Raw genomic sequence first — 17,258 nt, 5'->3', positions numbered from 1 at the left:
TATATGAAGTGCAAGATACTACACAATTTAAGAATGTTGATTCAAGACATAATAGAGTTTATTTTCAAAAAATAAAATTTTACAAGACTAAAATCAAAACCAAAATTGAATAGGATTAATTTCAAAAAAGTTATATTTTTTTAAAGAATAATTACTTTTAAAGTTTTGTCACGTCTAAAGCTAGCATCCCATGTGCCAGTATAACGTCAAATATTGTTTGCCTAATCATTACTTGATGACTTTTAGTTAAGGGTAAAGACTATTTTCAAAAAAAAAATCTTTTGCAGAACTAATTATAACCAAAAAAAAATTATAAAGATTAATTTCAAAAGAGAGTATATTTTTAAAAACTATTACTTATTTAAGCAAAAAATAAAAATAAAAAAATCTCAACTGTACCAACTTTATTATACGGAAGATTTTGATTTCCTCCCATCATTATATTTAAATTTCATTAATTTTTTTTCTACTTTGTGTTGTTAAAGAAGTTTAAAGTTCATCAGTCTAACAAGTAATTAAAACCCTCGGTAATTGCTAATATTTGTGCTGATATTGTCTACCCTTGAATTATATGCAAATTGATTTATTTTTAAGAGAATGGCTTCTTTTAGGATCTCTTCTTTTAGGATCTTTCCAATTCTGTGCTTTACAAATACTGATTAAAAAAAAATATTAAATACACTATTAAATGTTTTTAACTACTTACAAAATAAGTTTTAAATAACGTTTGCATTATCAATATAACAAAGTTCACAATAAAAAAATTGTGTTTAATGTATTAACCTGTGTCTTTAAACTCTCGGCACTGACCTTATTTTTTTAGGTGCATTTGTCTATGCTTATTTCTTCAGTGTATTCGTCCATGCTTGTCACTTCATTTACGTAAAGATTGGAAATTCCACTTATTTTAGCAATTCTAACCCGTCGTGCAATATTGCAATCAACGATTTGTTCATGTAACTAAAAAAAAAAACTGTGATTTTAGATTAAAATATACAGTAACATGTGATTGTATTGTCTTAACAGGTTTATTAGGACGACATAACTCATTCATAAAATTCAATTACCAAATCTATAATTCGAATAACGATATTCCTGTTATTATATGAAAAAAACTAGCTAAATGGGCATGATCAAACGGACAAGGATCCTAGATTGCTTCAAGGACTTAACTAGAAGTATCCCAAAAAATTTGAATATGACTCAATCAAGATAAACCTTGATATCAATCCCATTATCAATAAGTGATTGAACTACAGCTCTAATTTTTCCTTCAAACTTATCCCTATCCCTTGGAGTATAAGCAGCAGTGTAAACATCAGCTTCTCTTGCTCTTTCAGATAAAATCCGACCAATGGCTATGCATGCTGGTATGTCTGAACGAGACTTAAGAGCAGCTTTTATGTCCTTAGAGTTGGTACCAGCAACTGCAACCTGTTTGCTTGTCACCCTATGAGTCAGTGATGCTGATACAAAGCGTTTTGAGATAAACACATCAAGAGTAAAAGGTTCCATGTAGGCAATTGTTCTTTGTTTGAATGATAAATGCTTATTTGGATTCTTTGATTTCTTCCCTTTTTGGTATGTGTAAGGTCGGCTATTGTCGTCATCAAGGAAATCCTCTACCCCAAAAAAGCTTCTAGGTGCCCTATGGACCTGTATAAGGAATTGTACAAAAATAAGTACTGAAACTTCATATTATGATTCACCTCCACTGACATATATCTTCATCAGACTCCATTGTAATTTTTCAATCTGATGAAATCTACATTAACAGTGGTATGGTAACTTTTTCAGAGACAATAGATGAGGATATACAGAGTGCCACTAGTCCTGTTGAAATACAGAGTTTTATGAGAACTGAAAAAAAGATTAGATAGAAATAATAGTATATGGGGGATCACTGAGTTCATAAACAAGTGCTTAACGTACACACAGTAAGTTTACAAATGATACCAATAGTCAGGAAAACTGATCTCAATCTGAACTAAGTTTAGGTAGGAATAAAGAGCTCCCATTCGCATATTTAATCATACAAACTTGTGGGAAATAGATTAGAAATTCTCTTCCATCAGACTGTAGATGTAAGAATCTAGATGGACCTACTGCAAATAAATTTAAAATCATTTTAAGTTGAGAGTCCACATTACAGATAGGAGGACAAGAAACACCTTATCTTGCACTGGATTTAGCCAGGCTGTGAAATCAACAAAAAATGATTTTTAGTTTAAAAATAAGTACTTAATTTATTGATATGTTTGGCAACAACATAGAAGAGTTTTATGTAACAACAGGTGTTAAAATATCAGCTATTACAAAGAAACAAGAGCTTCTCATTAGCAAAAAGCATAATCAGGATGAGAGGAAGAAAAACAATTCTCTAGACATCAATTCTTGAAAAAGCAAATATTTTACAGCAAGGATAGACAAGCATCAACTCATTTCTTGTGTTATAAAAAGTACATGATAAAAAAAAATACATCTATTTCCTGCACTGGCCTTTTGGTCCAATAGCATAATTTTATAACTCAAATATAATGCGTAACTCACCAATAGTAAGCAACTCTTTCAGAAATCATTTTACAAACAACAATATATGTGCACATCATTAAACTGTGACCATCCTAAAATAATTAAACTTTTCAAATTTGTAGGCCAGAATCACAGTATAAAATATAGACAACACAGGGTTTCCACCCAACTAGGAGTTTCCTCCTCCTGCATTAAGCAAATAGGTAAACTACCCAATATTGGTAAATTATCCATAATTTTTTTTAATTATCAGTATTGAACATGTCAACATGCCAACTTAACTCTATCCAGCTTTATAAGCTTCATGTTTTCATACTTTGTTTAGATTCTTAGCATGTGATTCCCTTAATTATCCATGAAAGGAATTAATTCAATTAGAAGCATTCTGTTAGGGTCAAAGCTTTTAAAATCAGAAAAAGATGAACAAAAGACTGAATAATTCTGACAATCTTTATTAATGCCTTGAAAAGAATAGGGATACAAGGATCCCCCAGAGCTAACAGCTCCCTAAACACTGAACAGTATTTCCTCTCAGTATTTCTCTACAAAACCAAAACATAACCCCCTCCTATCCCTTCTAACTTTATTTAAAAGGTATTAACAAATAACAACTAACTAACTAACCGTTGACTCCTTCCTTCCTTTCCTCCTAACATATACTTTCCATACTTTAGATTTCCTATTAGTGTCAATCATTTGTTCTTCTTCCCTGGTCCTAACACTACCTCCTCCCAAAGTACCAGCCTTGTCCTCAAGGCTCAAATGAGGAAATTGATGTTGTAGTGCAAATTCATCCTCCCAAGTGGCTTCATCAACAGGGAGACCTTCGAATGAACTAAAAACTGTTTAACTGTCTTTCCCTCTGCTGAAATTATGCGACTAGATAACACTGCTGCAGGTTCTGCCAATTCGTCGGATGTTAAGTCGTTAGGAAGCTCAGTAGAAGAATCATATTGCCCAATAGCCCCTTTTAAGTTGAGAAACATGAAAAGTAGGATGGATCTTAAAAGTTATGGGCAACTGTAATTTATAAGCGACACTTCCAACCTTTTGCAAAACCTGATAAGGACCAAAAAACCGAGGGGCTAGCTTTTGATGAATACGATCTGCGAGAGACTGTTGTTTGTGGGGTCGAAACTTGAGAAACACTCAATCTCCCTCAGCGAATTCTAGTGGCCGCCGATGTCGATTTGCATACTTTTTCATCTGCTCCTGAGCCCTTTGTAAGTGACCCTTAAGCTGTTTAAGGGCCTCGTCCCTATCTTTTAGTTCCCTTCCAACTGCTTCAACTCGGATTTCTCCTTCAACGACTTTAGGAACTGAGGGAGGACTGCGACCATAAACTGCCTCGAAGGGGGTTGTTCCAAGAGATGAATGATAAGTTGTGTTGTACCATAATTCCGCCCATGGAACCCATAAGGACCAATTCTTAGGTTGATCCGAAGCGAAACAACGCAGATAAGTTTCCACACAGCGGTTACCAACTTCTGTTTGTCCATCGGACTGAGGGTGATAAGTCGTGCTTAACTGTAGCTTAGTACCTTGGAGAGCAAATAATTCTTGCCAAAAGTGACTTACAAATATTGGATCTCTGTCACTAAGGATAGAAGAAGGGAGGCCATGTAAACGAACAATCTCCCGAGCAAAAATTTCTGCTATCCTCTTAGCTGTATAGGGATGTTTCAACGGAATAAAATGTGCGTATTTGGTTAGTCTATCCACCACCACCATTAGAGCATCGAACCCCTGGACTTTGGCAGTGCCACAATAAAATCCATGGATATTTCATCCCAAATTAAAGAAGGTATGGGCAGGGGTTGCAGAATTCCAGCAGGAGACATTGCTTCATACTTGTGTCTTTGGCAAATATCACAAGCCTGAACAAACTCTTTGACCCTCTTTTTCCTTCCAATCCAATACACATTCCCTGCTAAGCGTTTATAAGTTCTAAGCAAACCTGAATGCCCACTTGCAAGGGAAGAATGAAACTCATGTAATAACTGAGGGACCATAGAAGAGGTAGCAGAAAGCACCAATCTGTCATAGTAAAACAGGATGCCACCCCTGAGGACATAACCAGGTTTGGAGCTTGGGTCTTGAATCAAATGTTGGATGATTTCGTGTAAAATGGAATCCTGCATAACTTGTTGTATTACAGAAGACTATTGCCACTGAGGGTAATAGATTGCGGTTGATAAAGTTGCTAAATTTTCTGCATCCCCTTTTCGAGATAAGGCATCAGCTGCCTTATTAGTTGAACCAGGTTTGTAAATTACCTCAAATTGAAATCCCAATAGTTTGGACACCCAAAACTGTTGATCTGCTGAAATTACTCTCTGCTGCAACAAGTGTTTTAAACTATGTTGGTCTGTATAAACAAAGAACTTTTTCCCCAATAGGTAATGCCTCCAATGTAGGATGGCAAGAACCATAGCCATCAACTCCTTTTCATAAATTGATTTAGCCAAATGTCCTTCAGACAAGGCCTTGCTGAAATAAGCAATTGGCTTACCCTGTTGCATAAGAACTGCACCGACTCCGCTGCCAGAGGCATCACTTTCAATTTCAAAACTTTCCTCAAAATTAGGAAGAGATAAAACTGGGGCTGTCACCAAAGCTTCTTTTAACAAATTAAATGCCTTTTCTGCATCAGGCCCCCACTTAAACCCATCTTTCTTGGTCAACTCAGTTAGAGGTTTAGCAATCTTCCCATACCCAACTATGAATCTTCGGTAATACCCAGTCAAGCCTAAAAATCCTCGTACTCCTTTTACATTTTTAGGAATGAGCTACTCTAGAACACTCTCCACCTTGCTTCGATCCACATGTACCCCATCAGAAGAAATAATATGTCCTAAGTATTCAATCTGCCTTCTTCTGAAACTACACTTTCCTTGGTTGGCCACGAATTGATGCTCTTCTAACACTTGCAGGACACGGTCCAGATGCCATATATGTGAAGCCCAATCCTTACTATATATTAGGATGTCGTCAAAGAATACAAGCACAAATTTTTGCAAATATGGGCAAAAAATCATGTTCATTGTAGACTGAAAAGTAGGAGCGTTCATTAATCCAAAAGACATAACCCGGTATTCATAGTGCCCCTCATGAGTTCTGAACGCAGTCTTCAATATGTCCTCTTCTTTCATACGAATTTGGTGATAACCAGATTGTAAATCTAATTTAGAGAAGAAATTAGATCCGAATAATTCATCTAACAGTTCTTCAACTATAGGAATAGGGAACTTGTCGGGAATGGTGATGGAATTTAAAGCTCTGTAATCCATACACATTCTCCACGTGTTATCTTTCTTTTTAACCAGAATGAAAAAGGGCTGGAACTGTAACGAATCACCCCTTGCTTCAACAATTCCTGGACTTGCCTTTCGATCTCGTTTTTGTGATGGTGAGGATATTTGTAAGGCTTGACATTGACTGGTTCTGCTCCCTCCTTCAAGGTGATTATATGCTCTGTTGATCTCCTTGGGGGAAGACCATTCAACTTTTTGAAAACGTTCTTATGATCCTCTAAAATTTGCTGTAGATCATGTTGTTGTTCAGCTAACAAGTCTGCAGCAACTCCCCTTTCTTCTTGATCTAATTTGGACCACGACATCCCATCCATCAACAGCGTCGTACTACCAATCAAACTATAGAGAGGAGCCTGACCATCCTTCATTTTTCTCTGTTTTCCACTTTCCCCGGAGCCCACTCCTTTAAGTTCAACCATTTTTTCCTTCCACAAAAACTGCATCAACATATCTCTCCAATCCATTGTCACGGTTCCCAAGGTCTTAAGCCATGTCATCCCTAAGATAACATCTAATCCCCCAAGATCCAATACGTGCGCATCTAAAGTCATTTCATTGCCATCCAGCTGTAAAGGAATCTGTGAACAGAATCCTCTAGAATGTATTAAGTGTCCATCTCCCAGCCTCACCTTGAATTTGGGCTCCTCATTCACTTTTAAGCCCAAAGAAAGGACCACTTAAGGAGCCAAAAAATTTTCACTTGCTCCGCTGTCCACCAAGAGCACTATAGGGACTCCCATTAACAGCCCATTTAATTTCATTGTTTTTGCTCCATTTGGACTTCCACCCGCGAGGCCCAGGCAAGCCCATTCCTTGACACTCTATCTCCCTTGCTTCTTCCTCAGATCCATCTCCCCTTACCTGGCGTGCCTCTAGGCCAGCTGATCCAGACCCATCATCTTCCTCATCTTCTGCCAAAATTGTCAAGCACAGAGACCGATCTTTACACTGATGCCTTGGTCCGTATCTTTCTCCACACTTAAAGCATAAACCCAGCCTTCGTCGCTCCATCATCAACTCATGGGGAAGATGCTTCACGCCCCTGCTATGATTGCTGTCGTCACCTCTTACCACCCCAGAGTGCGCCATTGCTGAAGGACCCGAATAGGGACCTATGGTAGGATTCTTAAATCCTTGGACACCTGAGTGACCCCCTGAACGCCCAGGATCTTGCTGAACAGAGACAGAAAAGCTTCTTCTTGGATATCCGGAAGTCAGCATTCCCCCTGTGTAATTTTTGTTCCATATAAAAGATGACTCACCGTCTTTGGCCATCTCAGCTTCAATACCTCTCGCCAAACGCATAGCATGTTGCCTAGTTGGTGGATCCAGTGTACATACCTGCAATCTGATTTCGTCTTTCAACCCTCCAACAAAATACCCAAGATATTAAGTCTCAGGCAGCCTTGGAACCTGAGAGGCTAGAGCTTCAAACGCTTCAATAAACTCTTCCACAGAACCTTCTTGCTTTAGTAATTTCAATTTCTCAAAAGGATTATCCAAATGATCACTCCCAAATCTAACGATCAAGGCCTGTTTTAGATTGTACCAAGTTGGTTCCTCCTCCTCACGCCATAAATTGAACCAATGAATCGTGGTCCCCTCCATACAAATCTTGGCCAACTTTACTTTCACGGCCTCACTAGTACCATGCACTTCAAAGTAAGTCTCTGCTCTACATATCCATCCAACAGGGTCAACTCCATTGAAGGCAGGTAGTTCCACCTTCTTAGCAGAAGATCGAAACTCTGCGTCAATGTTTCCTTCCTTGGCATTATCGTCATTCAAACTTACATCCCTTTCGCCCCGCGACTCCATATACGATTGATCTTTCGTCCCCTTAGCAGTACTTATCTTGTGAATTTCTTTCAACAATTCTTGCTGCGTGACGTTCATCTCCTTTATTAATTCAGACAACATTTTCTGCGATACCTCGATGTTTTGAATCCTAGATTCAAGAACATCCACCCTCTCGTTCATTCTTGTTGGCATGGGAGTAATCGAATCCGGCAGGTCGGACCAATTGTTAGGGTCAAAGCTTTTAAAATCAGAAAAAGATGAACAAAAGACTGAATAATTCTGACAATCTTTATTAATGCCTTGAAAAGAATAGGGATTCAAGGATCCCCCAGAGCTAACAGCTCCCTAAACACTGAACAGTATTTCCTCTCAGTATTTCTCTACAAAACCAAAACATAACCCCCTCCTATCCCTTCTAACTTTATTTAAAAGGTATTAACAAATAACAACTAACTAACTAACCGTTGACTCCTTCCTTCCTTTCCTCCTAACATATACTTTCCATACTTTAGATTTCCTATTAGTGTCAATCATTTGTTCTTCTTCCCTGGTCCTAACACATTCATACGCATCACACCATATGAATTGTGACATGAAATGGAAACATGTTCATCTTCAATCAGTTCAACGTATATTGAACCATCTACCTTCCACCATATGTTGCACTCAGTCTTAATTATAAGAGAATACTGCTGAACTCAAAGTCAGTCATGTAAATCTATATTCAGCCAAAGTCTACTGATCTAGTAAACAGATAAATAGAAAATTCAAGACAGTAAAACATTGAAAAATAAAATAAAATTGAGCTTTGAAAGACAGGACTGGAGATTTTACTTTTCCACTGTGGAGGGAGCATGAGGGCACATAAATCCAAGGCAAAACTCTGTTTCCTTCACAAGTATAAACATTGGTTCTGCAAATTCTGCCAATTGTTTGTTTCAACATGTTTCTCAGGTACCCAACAATAACTCCTGCTAATTAGCAGAAGCTTACTTCAGCCTATGGAATACAGGATTAACTGGAAAGTGGAAACAAAATGCTCCCTGTGGCTGTAAGAAGATTTATTGAATAATTAGGAGCCTAATAACAATTATAAGAATGATAATGTATGATTAAATTGTCATTTCAGCTTCTAATGGCACCTCAATAACTTCAAATTCAGCACCTTTGTATGTTGTACCACTATCATAATTCATAATTTTATGTAAGCCCTTGCTAATGCAAAAACTGTAACCTTCAAATAAAATCCCAAAAGACAAGTGGTTTGGCTAATTTGTTTTTCTTTACAGAACTATAAAAAGCAACAGCAGAGTACACAGATAAAACACTCAAGACTCAACTACCCAATACAGGGGGGGAAAAGCCCCATAAATTCTATGGTAGTACTGGACAACTAGAGATTGGCCTGGTTCAGTTCAGGCTGGAAAATGGAACCATTCATATGGTTCTATTTTAAAAACCAAACTGTTTTTTTTTTTTTAATGGTTCCTGTTTCCCTTCTTCCTTCTCTCAGTTTTCTTTCCTTCTTCGAAGTTCTGACCCTCCATTCCCGCTTGTCTTATTTTTGTGCAGAAATATTTTCTATGAAAATCACCCAAAAATGACTTGGCAAAAAAAATAAGAAAAGAAAAGAAAGAGTTGGCACAAAAGTGAGCCCAAACTGCATTAATCTACCTGAGAAAACCAAGAACCACCCAGCCCAAAACATGCATTAAATGATCAGCACAACGTCAGCATCAGCCTAGTTGTTGCCTATGTCAATTAGCATCGGTTCTAAGTTTTAAGACCCAAACCTAAACGAAACCCACCCCTACAATAAGATGAAAAAATGTTCAGACTTAGCATTATAAAATGCTTAGACCCATTGACAATTCTTGAACAGGCCACACTGGTTTTAAGATTGGACACTAACAAAAATGCACCTACAGAGAAACCATTTAGTGTACAAATTTAATTTTCTAATTGGTTTATCATATCACACCAGCACAAAATGGAGAAAAAATGTAAATCCAATATATAAAATGGAAAAATAAACTAATTGCTATTGCTAACTGTAGGCTCAATGGGGGAAGCTTACTGACACAATGATAATGGCTTGAAATTTTGCTTAAGCTTCAAGTGGGGAATACTAAGAGTCTTTAATCTGCATGAATGAACAACCATGTGTAAAACATTGTATCCAGGAAAGAATCAAATACAACTGAAATAATTAAAATGAACATTTACTAGAAATTTGAGTGCATAGCATAAATATAAAAAATAAACCTTAACAACAATGAAGGGCTCAGTAGAGTTTTAGGAGTTGGACATAGAAGGATATAGAAGCAAAATTCAACAAGAAGTTTGTTTCCTGCCCTGCTCAATGTAAACCTGCAACATTTAACAAACAAACAAGTAAATTTTCATGAGCCAAACAGATAATATCCATCCTGAAGTGGAAGAAGGACTTGTGTATCATCAAAAGTTAGAGCCATATTACCACAATGCACATAGAATACCACTATCTTATTTTAGTTCATTCAATATCATATCAAGAGTAAACAAATAATTGAAGTGCTGAGTCTGAACATTTTTTCATCTTATAGTAGGGGTGGGCTTCATTCAGAATTGGTCAGGTAAACACAGAACCGATGCTAACCAACATAGGCCCCGACTAGACCAATGCTGACCATGGGTTGCACGGTGAATGCAGATTTCAGAATGGATGATTCTTGATTCGCTTGGGTACATGTAAACTTCAATTACAAGGCAGGAAGGTACTAAGGTTACTTTATGTTCAGCCAGCTCTAACAATACTTCAATAAATCACATCATTCAAAAGCTCAAGCTAATGTATGAAAAAATTCACAGCACAAAACTTCAAGAATAAACAAAATTAACTTTAGCTTTTCAAGAAATTTCTCAAACTAAAATGAGCAGAATTCCAAGCAGTCATTATTACCAATGGAGGTCATACATCCCAAAAGTAAAGAGAATACACTCCACTAATCAGTTCTACAAATTGGAAAGCAAAATAAGTTTGGCAAATTAGGAGATCTTCAACAATCCTGAATAACTATTGCAGAATCCACGAGAGAAAATTTAGAGGCTATCTAAGGACAGTCATTTGCAACAGTTTAATACAATATACAAATGAAAGTCATTGCTTTACAAAGTTAATTAGAAAAAAAAAAAAAGCCATACACCAAAAAATCAGAAATATTGTAGAGGAAGAAATTATATGCTTATATACCTTGAAAAGGCACTACCAATGACACAATAGAATATAAACAAAGATAAATAAACATGTAAACTCAACAAAATTAAGGACAAATGCTTAAGACAATATACTCATACATCAACTGAAACACTAACAGCAAGGTTGTCAAACAAGTTTCAACATTGACACAGAAGGCGGGTGTAGGACCGTTGGATTTAACACGAATCGTAAGTGTCAATACTGTATTTTAACACTAAGAAGTGTACACACAGAGAACCCACATAACATAATTTGACAGGACAGCAACACAGCAAAACAGAAAACAGAATAGAACCAGCAATAGCATGCATGTTTAGTGGTACTGCCTTTTTTAGGGAGAAAAATCACTTTTTCCCAGGAAGCATCCAGAAAAGGCGATTATTTCTCCAAAATAAGATGAACCAAATATGTTAGGTTTCACTACGAAAATCCAAAACGGTTAGCAATTAGTAAAACTTAATTGTGTTTTCGACACAAGAGTAAAAGTGCCATATAAGATGTTATTAAGACATTGTCACATAAAAGCAAATCAAGAGTTCCAAACTCGAGCGTCAAAGTATGTGTCAACGTCCAACATGCATTGGATGTGAACAATCACACTTCACTTCTCTACAGTAGAGCTCTTCTTAGGTTCAATAGAAATGAAAATTATCAACATAGAACAGACCATAAACATGTGTAGAGGACTGAGGATTCCATTACAAATGGGGAATCAGGGTTACCCAAATGATAAAATCGAAACACAAACAGTTATCGACTAAATGAGTCCCCCAGAAACTATTCAAATTCATCAAATTTTGACTTCCATGTTCCTCGAACAAACAACCAATTGACCAAAACCAAACCTCGACAGACAGACACACACACACACACACAAAAAAAAACCATCAATCAGAAGCAACTAGTAGCGAAGAGAGTACCTTAAGAAAGAGAGAGAGATTAAACGGACAAAGAAAACGAGAAAGGACGATGTAAACGCAGGCACGAGGCGAGTACCTATGTGGCTTTCTTTGTCTTCGATGTATCCCTATTCCGTGCCTAAAAAAGTATTGAATTAAACTTTTGACAACACTTTTTAATGATATTTTAATTTGATCCCTAAAACAAAATTAGTTTAACTGTAATGTAAATTTATTTTCAATTCCATTCCTAGCATCACATGTAAAAGGTCAAAATTAAGAAAATGCAACAATTAAAATTTTAATATTTAATTGTTTATATAATCAATTATTGACTTAGGAATTAAATATTCGTTAAAGGAAGTTAAGACGAAACTTAAAACCAAAATGAAATTTTAGATTAATGTGATTTAAAAATTAAGGTTTAAGATTTAAAATTTAAAGTTCATTTAAATATATTTTTAAAATTAAAAATACAGCAAGATAATTACACTATAACAAACTAAATTTACAAGAGGGTATTTCAAATCATATAACATATTAGGTGAAGTGTTTTGAACTGATGAAAGTAAATGTCTAATATTAATGCTCACGTGACATTTTATGTTTTAAATTAAATTATTTTTTTTAAAATTGTATGACCATATTACATTAAAAAAAATTAAAATTTATAATATTAAAAAACTTCTATTATATTTTTTTTTTTTGTCTTTTTTATCTTTGTTTTTGTATAAAATACATTGCTTGAAATTCATTAAAACTTAAAAACAATAACAAACCATATTCTCTTTTTAAAGTTATGTACTTGAGTATTTTTTTTATGTTAACCATATTCATATTAGAGATTTTAATGTAAGCTTAACAAATGATATAAAAAGTCCCATATTAAATAAAAATAAAAAATTTAATAAATAAAAAATACATGAACTCGAACATAATTTGATGACTATTATTATTATTCGTCTGTGAAAAAATTGATCTTTCATTCAAATATAAAACTCCATACTTTCTTTCTCCTCTCACTTGATGAATGAATTGCTATGAAAGGAACTAAAAGCATAAAATATAGAAGAAATGGATTCACTTCATTACAATATTTTGCTTAACATATCACATCTTAACTTAAAAACACAAGATACTAAGTTAACATGTCCTTCTACGGATGAAGCCATCAGCTAATCCATCTATTTCTTATGTTAATAATATATCCTATTTAAACATATATTTAAATTTCCAATGATTGCTTGTATTTTATTAGTGTTGGAAATATTACTTCTAGGTAATATTAAAAACCTGTTGGAAATAATATAATTAATTTTAAAAGAATTTATTAATTATTTATTTTATTTTATTATTTTAATTTAATTGTTATTATTACTTATATCTTCAGTTATATGTAACGTTTACGTAAACAATTATAGTGATTAAAGTATTTTAAATATTTTGAGAAAATCAAAAAATGCATATATATTTTTTATCATATTTATTTCTCTGAGTTATAAGTTGAGAAGTTTGATAGTTCTTGAGAGCCTTGTACATTCTGACAAGAATAGTCTGCTGTATACTGGAAGATTTTCAACTACACCAAAATAATCTTTAAGAATAGTGTTCTACATGCCTCAAACTATATTATTGATCAGTTACTTCAGGTCATCTCGACAACAATCTTAAGGATTATGGCTGAATCAATAAATAATGAAAACCCCATCAATAACACTGCAAATAACCAAGAAAACGCACCTAATCTAATTGTTTCCATAGTCAACTATGCAAAACATTTTCCAGACGTGTCAAAGATAGAAATATTCCAAGGAAAAAACTTTAAACAATGGCAAGAGAGTGTTTATTTTGTTCTTGACCTGCGCGGTGTAGCTCATTCTTTCACGCAACCAAAACCAGATTCAAATGCTACCCCAAAATTGTTGGAATACTGAACTTTTGCTAACAAGGTTTCAGACATACTATTCTCAGTACAATGTTTAATGAATTGTTTGATGTCTATTGTTCCTATAAGGAAACCAACAGAATTTGGGAGTCTCTGATTCTCAAATATATTGCTGAGGATGCCGGAAGAGAGAAGTTCATCATTTGACACTATTATAAGTGAGAGATGAACAATGAAGAAGATATCAAAACTCAGATCAACAAATACTACAAGCTACTAAAAGACATGAAAGCTGAGATGATCACACTGCCTAAGAATTTTGTCGCTGGACTACTAATTGGAAAATTACCATAATCTTGGAAGAATTATAAGCAACAACTAAAACATAAGAATAAATCGTTGTCTCTAGCTGAACTTATCACCCACATTATCATTGAGGACACAAATAGGAAGGAACTCAAGCCTGCAAGGGCAAAGGCATTGGTATAAAGGGCAAACATGATACAAGCTAATAAGAAAAGGTACGACAACAAACCTAATCAAATGTCTCATTATAATAAACCTTATGTCCCAAAAGTGAATAATTCTAATTTTAAAATTGGTCGAGGAAATTGTTTTGTTTGTGACAAAATAGGTCATTGTGTTGCTCAATGCAAATACAGGAAAAGAAGTGACAATCTTCTAAAACCAAATACAAATTTAGTTGAAGGAGATAACATTATAGTTGCTGTCATTTCTCAAGTCTTACTAATGGCTAATGTGAGTGATTGAGTGGTAGACTCTAAGGCTACCAAGCACATCTATGCAAACAAAAATATGTTTACCTCCTACACTTCAGAAGCTCACATCTGGCAAGACCTTGGCTCTCAATGAAGTGCTACATGTGCCTAGTATTAGGGTGAGCTTAATTTTTGTTAGTTTACTGGGGAAGGTTGGAGTCAAGGTGTCTTTTGAATCTGATAAAATTGTGATGACAAAAAATAATATATTTGTGAGAAAAGGTTATAATAAACAGGAACTCTTTGTACTTAATGTTGTTCATGTTATCAATGAAAATATTTCATCTTCTGCTTATTTGATTGACTCTATGGATATTTGGCATGCTAGATTAGGACATGTTAGTGCTTCTTATATAAAGGAAATGCAATATCAAGGTTTGATTTCTGGTTTTAATAATGGATGCTTAAGCAAATGTGAAATATGTATGGAATCAAAAATAACTAAAAAATCATGCTTACCTATAGAAAGAAACACCAAAATACTAGAATTACTTCATTCTAATTGAGGAGATTTAAAGCAAAGTATGACTAGAGGTGAGAAAAAATATTATGTGACTTTTATTGATGATTTTTCTAGATATACCACAGTATATTTGCTTAGAAATAAAGATGAGGCTTTTAACATGTTTCTTCCATATAAAGCAGAAGTAGAAAATCAATTAAATAAAAGGATTAAAAGAGTTAGATCAAATAGATGTGGTGAGTACACCTTATTCAATGATTATTGTGAAAAAGAAGGAATTATTCATGAAGTTATGCCTTCTTACTCACCTCAATCTAATAGAATAGTTGAAAGGAAAAATAGAACATTAAAGGAAATGATAAATGCTCTTTTAATTAGTTCTAATACACCTGATAATCTTTAAGGCGAAGCCTTGTTAACGACATGTTTTTTCTAAAAAATAGAATTATATATAAAAGGACAGGTAAAACATCATATAAGTTATGGAAGGGACATAAGCCTAGTTTGAAATTTTAAAAGTGTAGGGTTGTTTAGCTAAAGTTATGCTACCTGATCCTAAAAAGAGGAAAATAGGTTTTAAGATGTCAGATTATATGTTTATTGGTTGTGCTGATCATAGTGCTGCGCATAGATTTTTAGTTTTAAAAAGTGATGTGTTTGATTGTAAGACAATAATTAAAACAAAAAATGCTGAATTTTTTGAACATGTTTTTCCATTAAAATTAGAAAATTTTGGTGAAACACCAATACATAGTTTGTTTAATGTTTTTCATAAGGATTTGAGAAGAAGTAAAAGACAAAGAAAAGAAAAATATTTTAGAAATGATTTTTACACGTATCTTATTGATGATGAACCTTTTTCTATTTCACAAGCCTTTTCCTCAACTGAAGCATTGTTTTGAAAAAAGGTGTCCAATCTGAACTTAATTCCATTACAAATTGTAATACTTGGACTTCGGTAGATTTACCTCCTGAAGTGAAGCCAATTAGGTGCAAATGGATTTTTAAAAGGAAATATAACCCCGATGGATCAATTGAAAAATATAAGGCTAGATTGGTAGCTAAAGGTTTTACACAAAAACAAAATGTTGATTATTTTGATACTTTTGCTCCTGTAACAAGGATTTTCTCTATTCAAATTTTGATTGCTTTAGCAACTACATATAATTTAATTATTCATCAAATGGATGTTAAAACAGCTTTTTTGAATAGTGAGTTAGAGGAAGAAATTTATATAGTCCAACCTGAGGGGTGTGTAATTCCTAGACAAGAAAATAAAGTTTGTAAGCTCCTCAAATCTTTATATGGTCTAAAATAAGCTCCTAAACAATGGCATAATAAGTTTGACCAAACTTTAATTAGTAATGATTTTTCTACTGTTGAAGTTGATAAATGTATATACACAAAATTAGAAAATAGTGAATGTGTGATTATTTGTCTATATGTGGATGACATGCTTATTTTTAGTACTAGTCATGACATAGTGCATCAAACAAAATGCTTTCTTGCATCTAAATTTGACATGAAAGACATGGGTGAAGCTAGTGTAATTCTGGGAGTTAAAATCATAAGAAAGTGTGATAGTATAATATTATCACAAGAACATTATGTTGAGAAAATTCTAAATAAATTTAAATATTTTGATGTCAAATCAGTGAGTAGCCCTTATAATGCTAACACTCAGTTGAAGAAAAATAGAGGTGATCCAATTGCTCAGTCTCAATATGCATAAATCATTGGGAGTCTAATGCATTTGATGAATTTCACTAGACCTGATATTGCATATGCCTTATGGGTTGTGTATAAAGTGTAGTATACACATGATAGAATCACCTATATGAGTGTGGAGTGGGAATGCTCCTATGAGATGATAGCTTAATCTCTAGAGTACTCATGAACATCCAAGCATGTGCATGGCCGAAAAGCACAATAAAACATTAACAATAAGAGAAATTATGGTATAAATGTAATCAATTGGGACTCTAAATTACATAAAAAAAAAATATTGTTATCTAGGTTTGGTTCATAGTCCAGAAGACACCAGACTTGAAGCATTTACATTCATGGTATAACCATTTTAAAATAATTCAATTTATTATATTACATTCTTTTGAAATAAGCGGAGGATTGTTGGAAATAATATAATTAAATTTTAAAAGAATTTATTAATTATTTATTTTATTTTATTATTCTAATTTAATTGTTATTATTACTTATATCTTTAGTTATATGTAATGTTTACATGAACAATTATAGTGATTAAAGCATTTTAAATATTTTGCGAAAATCGCACAAAACCGCACGAAAGATGCATATACTTTTCTGATCATATTCTTGAGAGCCTTATA

General features: G+C 34.1%; 1 protein-coding gene across 2 annotated transcripts; it reads right to left on the bottom strand.

The window, feature by feature from the left end:
* Positions 1–1,013: 1,013 nt before the first annotated feature.
* Positions 1,014–11,911, bottom strand: LOC113856076 (50S ribosomal protein L18). 2 transcript variants are annotated; one of them, XM_027487712.1, is made up of 5 exons: positions 11,805–11,911; positions 9,912–10,016; positions 9,724–9,789; positions 8,481–8,695; positions 1,014–1,656 (listed from the first exon to the last, which is right to left on the bottom strand). In XM_027487712.1, the coding sequence occupies exons 4-5, from the start codon at positions 8,589–8,591 to the stop codon at positions 1,204–1,206; spliced, it is 564 nt and encodes a 187-aa protein (XP_027343513.1). In that variant the 5' UTR covers positions 8,592–8,695; positions 9,724–9,789; positions 9,912–10,016; positions 11,805–11,911; the 3' UTR covers positions 1,014–1,203. The 2 variants fall into 2 exon arrangements, with proteins under 2 accessions (XP_027343513.1, XP_027343514.1); XM_027487713.1 differs by having other exon boundaries at positions 1,058–1,656; positions 9,728–9,789; positions 11,805–11,855.
* Between the last annotated feature and the right edge of the window lie 5,347 nt (positions 11,912–17,258).

This window comes from Abrus precatorius, unplaced genomic scaffold (genome assembly GCF_003935025.1).
Source record: "Abrus precatorius isolate BTA unplaced genomic scaffold, Abrus_2018 Scaffold11, whole genome shotgun sequence".
In the NCBI taxonomy this organism is placed as follows: domain Eukaryota; kingdom Viridiplantae; phylum Streptophyta; class Magnoliopsida; order Fabales; family Fabaceae; genus Abrus; species Abrus precatorius.
Note: the sequence above shows the minus strand (reverse complement) of the source record. Positions and strands in the feature narration are given on the sequence as shown.

Coding starts and splice junctions, on each gene's coding strand:
- LOC113856076 (XM_027487712.1), bottom strand. CDS start 8,591: ATGTTGAAACAAACAATTGGCAGAATTTGCAGAACCAATGTTTATACT. Junction 1,657..8,480: donor GCTCCCTCCACAGTGGAAAA/GTAAAATCTCCA, acceptor TTCCTTATACAG/GTCCATAGGGCACCTAGAAG.